At 29.4% G+C, this 10,866-nt stretch overlaps 1 protein-coding gene across 1 annotated transcript; it reads right to left on the bottom strand.

The window, feature by feature from the left end:
* Nucleotides 1–3,192: 3,192 nt before the first annotated feature.
* Nucleotides 3,193–7,932, bottom strand: LOC106775292 (cell division control protein 6 homolog B). Its single transcript, XM_014662398.2, has 17 exons — nucleotides 7,711–7,932; nucleotides 7,552–7,621; nucleotides 7,250–7,470; nucleotides 6,872–6,946; nucleotides 6,695–6,795; nucleotides 6,473–6,579; nucleotides 6,324–6,383; nucleotides 6,101–6,174; nucleotides 5,913–5,963; nucleotides 5,668–5,717; nucleotides 5,008–5,143; nucleotides 4,588–4,677; nucleotides 4,190–4,252; nucleotides 4,007–4,102; nucleotides 3,799–3,888; nucleotides 3,576–3,675; nucleotides 3,193–3,463 (listed from the first exon to the last, which is right to left on the bottom strand). Exons 1-16 carry the CDS (start codon nucleotides 7,813–7,815, stop codon nucleotides 3,643–3,645), a joined length of 1,422 nt encoding a protein of 473 aa, XP_014517884.1. The 5' UTR covers nucleotides 7,816–7,932; the 3' UTR covers nucleotides 3,193–3,463; nucleotides 3,576–3,642.
* Between the last annotated feature and the right edge of the window lie 2,934 nt (nucleotides 7,933–10,866).

Here is a 10,866-nt window from a genome sequence, read left to right as displayed (position 1 = left end):
CACCTCTGCCGCAACTCACCTCCCTGCCGCAACTCACTGCCGCAACTCGCACCTCTGCCGCAACTCAGCTCCTATGCCGCAAGTCAGCTACTCTGCCGCAACTCNCAAGCACCCCCCTAACGACTGCCNCATCTCCCAAATGCGGCTACGCCCAGCCGCACCTCCCAGGTGCGGCACCCCTCAACCGCGACTCTGAGTTGCGGCGCACCTCCCTCTGTCAGCGCACACCCAACCCCAACCCCAACCCCAACCCCTTTCCTCTCCTCTCCTCTCAGTGCAAATATACATTTCAAATCCTCTAACCAACACAGATCTACTCTAAGTATATATTTCAAACAAAAATTGTAACTAACCTGATATGGGTGCTAGAAGAACTCCTCACTGCCACCAGCCAACGAGAGTCTTCTTCTTCTCTGCTCAAGTTCTTCGTGCAAGGTAAAAATAAGGGGTGCAGAGATGCGGTCTTGTAAAATGGAAGAGTAATGGGTATTGGAATTCACAATTACAGCTTTTTCAGTATTTTTATAGAATCAAAATATTCTCACATCAATAAAGCAGGAATAAAATGGTAACTTAGGAGGTGTAGGGAGAAAAGGGGGAGGTGCAAGGAGAAGCACTCGCTACCTATTCATTCGTTGTTTAGGTTAAACAAAGGATAAATCAAACATATCTGTGATGCGTGCAACGTAACATTCTCTGTGACCCTTTGTCTTCTTTAACCTTGGAAACAAAAATCACAAAATATGTAGTTACCAATGCATTTAAGAAATTCAGTTACCAATACGCTTTCAAAAGTTTTAAAACATCAAAATCAACTAAATATTGTTTTGCGGGAAGTAGCTTATCTTATTACATGCTTCAAATCAGAAAAATATAATCGCACATAAAGTTGGAAGTCTCATGTAAAATAAAATGATTTTATAATATATAACTAAATAAACTTTATTTTACAAAATGTTATGAAATTAAATTAAATTTAAAATTTATTTTTCTTATCATAGTAGAGTTAAGTATTAAAGTGAAAAAATTATTAAAATATTTCAAGGTAATTTAAAGATTGTTGCAAAAATTCGTGAAGTGAAAAACAATCTCATTTTAAGTTATATATATATATATATATATATATATATATATATATATATATATATATATATATATATATGGAGTTTGCTAATTTATGTAAGGGGTTTTTCAGTTGGTACATTTTAGCAAAGTGTACCAAATTTTAGGTTACAAAAATTTCCCTGTTAAAAAAGAAAGCCAACTTTAAATCCTAGGTATTTTAATAATTTTAAAATTTAATTTAAAATAAAAAAAATAAAAAGTAGTTATTAAAAATCCTGATTGGTCCACGAGAGAAATTATTAGCTTTTATTATATATTTTTTAAAAGGTAGTCGTTTTCTAAAATAAAAAATCAAATAAAAGTAATTGTTTTTTTAACCCAGAGGGATTCTATAAACCCTAAACCCTAAACCATTATATTTTTTGAAAGGTAATTGTTTTTTAAAATAAAAAATGAAGTAAAAGGTAGTTATTTTTTAAAATTAAAAATAAAATAAAAGTAAGTAACTTCTCGAATTTTTAATAACTACCTTTATTTTTTTTATTTTAAATTAAATTTTAAAATTATTAAAATATTCTTGGATTTAAAGTTGATTTTCTTTTTTAACATAGACATTTTTTAACCTAAAATTTAGTACACTTTACTAAAATGTACCAACTAAAAACCTCTCTACCTAAATTAGCAAACCTCATGTATGTATATATATATATATATATATATATATATATATATATATATATATATATATATATATATATATATATATATATATATATATATATATATATATATATGGGTTTGTTAACACGCGTACGTATGTTTTTCACAATTGGTACGTTTTAACAATGTGTACCGGATTATAGTAGACAAAAATACCCTCATTTATCATGGATTCTAAGTTTTAAGGTCAAGGATATTTAAATAATTTTCATTCTCAAAACTAAAAAAAAAAAATTCAACCCTTTCTCTTTCATCTCTCACCCCTTACTGTTGCTCCAATTGAAAAAAAAAATCACAAACCCTTGTCAAAAGTTTATTCTAAACTAATGCAAAAGTTGATTTAGTGATAAAAAAGGGCATAAAGAAATTATTTAGTGATAAAAAAGGACATAAGGAAATTAAAGAAATAGGTATAAAAGAGCTCCCTATACAATTCCTTCAATTCTAGGTTGCAATCTTACATCATCTATCTCATACCAATAGAGAAAGGAAAAAGAAACACTTTGTGTAAAGAGAAAAGGACAATAGAGGGAAATATTTTGTTCTTTAAAAATATAATGAAATGTGGTGTAGAATTGTAAAGGATGTATGAAAATTTAATTGATTTATGAAGGTTTTATTTACATTATTTAATTTAAAAATGAAATTTAATAATAATAAGAAGGGAAAATATATAACACATCCTCCAAATGAACAAACACAGCAAGAACAACAAATTGCGATGTCGCGGGTTGTTGTGTGTGGCTGAGGGAGAGTATGGAGACGAAAGAGAAACAAATTGGATAAGTGATGAAAGTGGATTAGGGTTAGGCAAGGGTTTCTGATTTTTTTTTTTCAATTGGGACAACAGTAGGAATGACAGAGAAAATGTTGGAATGAGAGAGATGAAAGATGAAAGAGAAAGGGTTGAGAGGAATGATGGGAGTGAGTATGGGTTTGGGGGTTTCTTTTTTCATTTTTTTTAGTTTTGAGAATGAAAATTATTTAAATATCCTTAACATTAAAACTTAAAATCCATGATAAATGAAAATATTTTTGTCTACTATAATCCGATACACATTGTTAAAACATATCAACTAAAAACAAACATACACGTATTAACAAACCTCATATATATATATATATATGAGATATAATCGATTATGTACTTCAATATAATCAATTATGTTGAATACATAATCAATTCTTTTCACTCAAATCTTAACATTTATGCATATATCTGTCATTTTTATTTTGATTTAAGTGAATATTCTTTTCGTTTTTTTCTCTTTGAGCATCACAACACATTTCCTTAGTCCAACTCACTTCTAATTTACTATATTTTCAAACTACCTTTGGCTTTAGTACAACCATTTGATGAATTTCTTACAATGTGCTACTTCAATATAAAATAATGACAGATAGACATCTGAAAAAAATTAATTTATTGGTATGAAATTAATGTATCTATTGCTATTTTTTTCTCCTGAGAAAATACAACCTTATCACACAACTGCCTGAAGTAAGCTACATAAATCATACTGCCTGAACCAGTTCTGAAAAAAAAACATAAAAAATATACTCCAATAGCTTTTGCTGAGCAAAAAATCTGCCGAAGTGATTTCAACTCCATGCTTTAATCGAGTATACCACTTCATATAATATAATGCAGACACCGGTTTGAACCAAAAGAACTTGTCTGCATATGCACAAGGAAAACAAGTTATTGAAACAGTGTGTAGAGAGAAGACGATAGACACGTTTAAAATTGATCTAAGGAAGAAAAAGCACGTTAAACAAAAGCTTCCAACCTTTATCCAATGAAGAATCTTTTATCTCACGTCATATTGAATGAACACTAACAGTCTATCATCAGAATCATTTAAGACAGTTGTGAAAAAACCGTATCCCCTGCGTCAATGAATTCAAATGGCAGAGAACAAATTAAGATCAGCCACGAATCTCCAAATGTATATTAAATTAAGGAATAAGAAAAATGAAATGATATGAGATATTCGGAGACTGAAAGACTACCTGCAATGCGAAAGTAATATCACCCTCATTTACTTTAGGCGACACTCTTCTTAATTTGTCCTCTCGAGATTGTCCTAGTTTAATAAGACCCTGCAGTTACAATATTTTATCATTTTAGTCATTATCACTATCCCTCACTGATCCAACACTTGAATATGAAAATTCATCAGTTGCAGGATACTAAAGTTCATCTTTAAATATGAAATACCTGGTCACTTAGCACTCTGCACATGTTCGAAAATTCTAAGATTCCGGCTGGAGGAATTAAAGATGATCTACATATCCCCACATACGATTTATACAACTGCAACATTCCATCATTATTTTTAAATTTTCGAAATCAGTATATGGATTAGAATGGACCAAAACCTTGTGAGCGGGTGAAGCATACCTCTCCGAGGAATGTATCTTTCTTGGCTTCTCGAAAGTGATTCATAGAAGAGCAGAGTATAATCTGCAAATATACATATCCAGAAAAAGTTAGATCCAATACCTAGTATGAAAAGTGTTTATACATTTAGTTTAGTTTGGTATTCGACTAAACATGCTTTTTCAAAACACATATCCTTAATGTTATACAAAGTTACCATCCCTTCAATGACACTTTCCATTCATATTTTGCTATTCAAACTTTTGAATACTTTATAAGACTTTTGTGATAACAATTAAGATTGAAATTAGCCTGTCTATACCTACAAGAGCATAAAAAAGTATATGAAAATATCTTAGTTCCGGTAATAGGGGAAGCCTTAGCTCTACAGTTCGTGGCACATTCACTTTCCAACTTACCTGCTGATGATGTGGCAGAGATTGTATCGTATCCACCACCGGTGATCTATAAGTCTTGGACAAGGCACGAGCCATATGATCAGTTCTCACCTGCAATTTATTTTGAAAACTTTAGGCCTTTAGTTAAAAAGTAGGATGAATAAATAATAGAAGAACTACACTTATTTAATAAATCTAAATTTATTATTTAGCCGTTTTCAGATGCCTTTAACAATGCTTTAATAACAATAGACACTGTTGAAAGTAAATAATGGTTCACTGCCTATACCTATGATGACTGATAATCAGACTAAAACTACTGTATCGATTTCTTGACAACACCTGAGAGCTACCACAACCTAAAAAATTTGAACACAACTTAACGAAATATACTCCAACCTATTAATGAATCAAATGAGGAACGAGTTATTGAACACTTACAATATCAAATTCACGTTTTTTCATACAATCAGGAGCTGTGGGAAGATTTTGTTGAGAAAATGATATCTCTTCCAATGAAGTGTTCAAATTGCACGCAGATTCTCTAATTTCTGCTTCAAGCATCTCGATTGCACTCCTGGAAAGAGAAAAGCACAATTAAAGTTGTTCTGTTACTGGATTTTTCTCTTGCTAAATACAAAGAAAATTGAGACATAACTTGAACTTCCTCAATCCCTGGCTACGTACCAAAAAGATACGCAAATATTGATGAAGAATCTAATAAAAAATGCAACGCTTCAAGTACTAGAGAGCAGGGAACTTTAACTGAAACCTCAATTTAATCACACAACCCAACCAACTTCCCTTACCCTAGTATATTTCCTCTTATCAAATACATTTAACTGTACTGATCAGTTATTATTTTAACTAACTGGATTTTAATCCACTGCACCTATTCCGTGTTCAAGTTCAAATACGATTACTTAAATTTTAAACTAAACAAAAACTAGGTAGGATTTTTAATTTGTAGTAAAAGTACCATTTCTACTTTTTCTATAAATAAAAATGAACATTTTAAGATGAATAATTTTGTATACACTTGTTCATTATCTCACAGGAATAAAGAGAAAATAATAATGATAATAATAATAAATGACTAACCAGCATATAGAAAGGGCATTCCGCATGTCTCCAGAAGATGCGGCAACTTTCTGCAAAGTTCAGTGCTAATTAGGCTCCACATTATTTCAAGATGAGTTGGGAAAGCACTGTTGTTCACTTGTCGTTTGCTCATTTATTTCAACTTCAAATTCGTAAGCAGTAAAATGGGACTTGAATCATTTTTACGTAAAGAATAAAAAAGGTAACATGGTCTTCAGTTATTTTGTCAAGCATATTTGACTCACCCTAGCACATAGTTCCAGGGCCTGCTGTTGAAAGACAATGTAAGGAAGTTCCTGGTGGTGAAATAAAAATTTGTTAAGAAAAATATTGAACAAGAAATGCAGGATTCACTTCACATTTTTTCTTCCACCAAGTGAGTAAACATCTTAACAAACACAAATCTATAACCCAATTTTGATAACAATCTTACCTTCAACCTTTCTTCAAGAATCATGAGGATCTGATCTTTCGAGTAAGCCTGGAAATTTACAACCACAGGCTTGCCTAGAACAAAACAAACAGAAAAGATTAAAAAAGACAATAAAAATAGTTTCTAATGGTTTACACAAGTAGGATAGCTCCATTGCTCTGATAAATGAGATGCATATAAAATGAGAAATCTTTACATAAAACCATTGACTTAATTTGCTCACAATTTAATGATGTAAGCCTCGGAAGAAACCGATCAGCTAAGTCAATTGCATTCGCTACACCTGTATAAACAAACATGATTAGTCTTGAATTACCCAGACTGATTTAATAACCACGAGTTGGAAACAACAGTTTTGCACTTTTGAGTTACCTATCAATATACATCTAGAAAAAGGAAAGGTAGTGAGCATGAAAAGATCATGAAGAACGGCTCTGTCTTTGGTTATCAAATAATCTAATTCGTCAGCCACTATCAATCTGTTACAATGAAGGTATGTTACTTCCTTGATAACAACCAAATAGAAAAAATGTATAGATGTCAATTTATATTATATTTAGTTTGAAAAATAGTGGGCAAGGATATATTTCTTACGTCATGTTCTTGACAGATGATTTCTGAGAATACATATTATGAAGTTGCTGTAAGGGCGAGGCTGAAACCTTTTTACCCTGTGTTTGGTTCAACCCTATCATCTGCTAGAAAAGCCACTATGTCAGTCAACTGATAATGTTAACTTCACTTCAATTAAATGTGTATCAACATTCCCACCTTTGTGAAAATATCCGATGTGCTAGCAAGAGTTGTGCAGTTCACGGATAAAACATCTGGCGGCGGGAGACCTGCCTGAAAATCAGATAGGCAAGATCGTATTAGGAAAAGAACACAAAACACACTGTGACTCCAGATTGAACAATCAAAGTCAAAGATCAAATTTAATGTTTCTTCGGTCAATTATATTCAATGGGCATGTATGACACATGATTCTTCTTCATGATTAGTCAAGGAACATATCAATCAACCATACCAGACGGCATATTAGGCATAACAACAATCGAGGGATAATTAGCTTCCAATATTTATGCAGCATGCAAGCAATCATCAACTCGTAACATCACCAAGAGCATGAAACCAACAATTACACCATACCTCCTTGGACCAATTGAGTAATTGCTCTTTCACTTTCTCCATAGACAACGATTTCCCGGTACCGGGACACCCGCAAATGTACAGACTCCCGGCCTTATTATGCTCAACGCACCCTTTGCAGAACTCCAAAACAACATTCTGCTCCTCCTCACGGCACACAACTGAAGACGGCGCAGTGGACAAGTGCAATGCTAGCTTCACCGCCTTTATTTGCTCACCATCTTTTATTCAATCAACAAAAAAAAGTCAAAAACATCACTACATAAGAAGACAGCGAGAAAGAAAAGAATCTCGACTCTTACCTTTGGGATTCCACCTGGGTTTCACAGCTGCCGGATCAGCTTGGTTTTCATCTGTGCCGAAATTGTTTACCTGCAAACGAATAACAAGCAATCGGTTGAACACGGGAATTGAAAGAGATGAGAGAGCGTATGTAGGGGATTTAGGGTTTTGAGAATTACATTGCGGGAGGAATTGGCGGTTGCTGCAGTGCATCTGCGAGGCGATTTGCGAGGAGGCGAGGAAGGATGAGATCGCAACGAGCGTTTTGCGGCGATGACGGGCATTTTTGTTGCGAGAGTGAGAGAACAGTGAAGGGAATTTGAAGGTTGAAGAAGAAACTGTGAATCTGCAATGGGGAAACGGTGAAGAGAATAGATCTATAAGCTTTCTTTAGCGGGAAAAGTTTATACTAGCGCGCCAAATTGCGAGCATCTTCTTTCAACCTTTTCCCGCCTGTCTGTTTTAGTGGTTTCTAATAAGTTCAAATTTCAAATTACTGCCATGTTAAAAGTTGATGAAGTAAAATAAAGAAAAAGATTAAAAAATAATTATTTTGATCATTTTCACAAAACAATTTAAAAAATAAATAAAATAAGGAATGAAATAAAAAAAATGTTACAATTATAAAGAATTGGTAAATGAAAGAAGATTTGTAATTTTTAAATTAATAACTCAAATATAAATATATTTTTTAAATATCATGATATTTAGTTTGTGCACTTATTGTATATTTCCTTAAAAAAATGGCTTTCAATTTAGTTTTTTTATTGTGTACAAATAAGCAAGCAAACATATATAAGAGTTTAATGTATGCAAAAGGAAAACAAATTAAAAAAATATATCTAAAATCTATATATAAATATCGTAAGAATTATAAACATATGGGATTAGATTACTTGGTATAAAATATATTATAATCTATTATAATATAAGAAAATAATACACTGGTAAATTTATTTTATTATCCATTTTATTTTATTCACGAGTATTTTAAAAGTTAGTTTTTTAATTATTTGATATTTGACATTAATTGTTTTTATTTATTTATTTTGTTGTTATATATGGAAGTTATTTTTATTATCTATTATTTATTATTAAGAAAATAGAGTACTAACAAATCTAACTTATTACCAATTTTATTTATATTTATTTTGTTGTTATATATGGAAGTTATTTTTATTATCTATTATTTATTATTAAGAAAATAGAGTACTAACAAATCTAACTTATTACCAATTTTATTTATATTTATTTTGTTGTTATATATGGAAGTTATTTTTATTATCTATTATTTATTATTAAGAAAATAGAGTACTAACAAATCTAACTTATTACCAATTTTATTTATATTTATTTTGTTGTTATATATACATAAAAGTTATTTTATTTCTATTATCAATTACCTATTATTTATTATAATATAATAAATATAATATATTAGCAAATTTTCTTATTATTTATTTTGTTTTGTTGAGAGGTGTTCAAAAGTCAATTTTTTTTAGTTATTTATTTTATCTTTTAGTATGTTCAATACACTGATTAAATGATTATAGTAACAAAAATTAGATGAAATATCTTTATAAATTAATTAGACATATCTAAAAATATACATTAGACAAGTTTGTTTATATATAAATTAGACAAATTTATCAATACACATTATATTAGTTTATTTACTTATTAATAAATAAGTCTTGCCATACATATTACATAATTATTAAACGAGTCTAATGGTACACATTATATATATATATATATATATAAAAGTGTGGTTATATACCGATTAAATACATATTATATGAGATTATCGATGTATATTGATTAGACAACTCTAACAATATATATCACTCAGTCTTTTCATACATTAATTAGAATAATATAGCAAAAAAAAATACACAAAGATTGATCATATAATAATTATGAGTATAATTAATATATATATATATATATATATATATATATATATATATATATATATATAAGTCAATTCATATATTGAATAGATGAGTATGACAAAAATTATAAGATAAGTTTAGGAATACATTGATTAGATTAACAAAGCAAAAAAATTAGACGAGATTGTCAATATATTGATTTAACAAGTCTAACAAGTTATTCATATGTTTTTAAGTTATTCACATGTTTATTAGATGACTCTAACAATATATTAAATAAGTCTTTCCACACGCAAATTAAACCAGCATATTAATAAACATTAAATAAATATACATTCATTTAATGCTTAAACGAATATTGCAATAAACATTCGATGAATTATACATTGATTAGATAAGTATAACAAAGAACATTACACAAGTCTAACAATACTCATTAGATGAGTTTGTCCATAGATTAATTAAATAAGTATAGTAAAAAATATTATATTAGTCATTTCATACGATGATTAGATGAATCTAAAAATACACATCGGGCAAGTATGAACCAATTGAGTATTGTGACACACAGACAAGTTTGTCCACACATTGATTACACCGCTATAACAATATAAATTAGATTATTTTGTTTATACACTTATTAGACGAATCTATTAATACAACTTAGATTACTCTGTCCATTTTATAATTAGGCAAGTCTTGTAATATATGTCTATATATTAATTAGACGAGTTTAACAATAAATATTAGACAAATGTGTCAATATACTAATTAGACAATTATAACAACACATATTGAACTAGAATGTCAATGTATTGATTAGATGAATATAATAAATCGCATTACATTAGTCTATTCATAGGGCTGGGCATAATTAACTAAATTATACTGAACTATAGATTATCTATACTATTTTGCACTATAAAAACTGAACTACTTTTCATAAAAACTGAACTATACTTATTTGTAGTTCAGTTCAAATAAACTGAACTTCTTTTAGTAACAGTATAGTTAACTACTTCAAACTATGTACCGTTTCACTTTTACTCTACGCTCTTTTTCAATTTCCAGTGACGGCGTGAGACAACTTTTCTTTTACGTCATTTTACGTTCGGGTAAGTTTTAAGCTTAAAAGATATATATATATATATATATATATATATATATATATATATATATTATAGATAAATAAATTAATGTTTTTCAAGTCTCTTAAAAAGGTAGTTATTATTATAATAATTATTTATTTTTATTTTTATTTTTACTAAAAATTATTATACTATTAAAAATTATAAATGGATAGATTTTGACTAAAGTTTTTCTTATCAATTTTTTTAATATAATCTATGCAATTAAATTTTATTTAAGTTAAGAATTTAAATAAACTTTTTAAACTTATTNTGAAATAGTTTTAAGATAAAAAAAAAAGAAAAGAAAAGA

The sequence above is a fragment of the Vigna radiata genome, chromosome 10 (genome assembly GCF_000741045.1).
Source record: "Vigna radiata var. radiata cultivar VC1973A chromosome 10, Vradiata_ver6, whole genome shotgun sequence".
In the NCBI taxonomy this organism is placed as follows: domain Eukaryota; kingdom Viridiplantae; phylum Streptophyta; class Magnoliopsida; order Fabales; family Fabaceae; genus Vigna; species Vigna radiata.
Note: the sequence above shows the minus strand (reverse complement) of the source record. Positions and strands in the feature narration are given on the sequence as shown.

Coding starts and splice junctions, on each gene's coding strand:
- LOC106775292 (XM_014662398.2), bottom strand. CDS start 7,815: ATGCCCGTCATCGCCGCAAAACGCTCGTTGCGATCTCATCCTTCCTCG. Junction 5,718..5,912: donor CCCTGGAACTATGTGCTAGG/GTGAGTCAAATA, acceptor TGAACTTTGCAG/AAAGTTGCCGCATCTTCTGG. Junction 4,103..4,189: donor AAGATACATTCCTCGGAGAG/GTATGCTTCACC, acceptor GGAATGTTGCAG/TTGTATAAATCGTATGTGGG.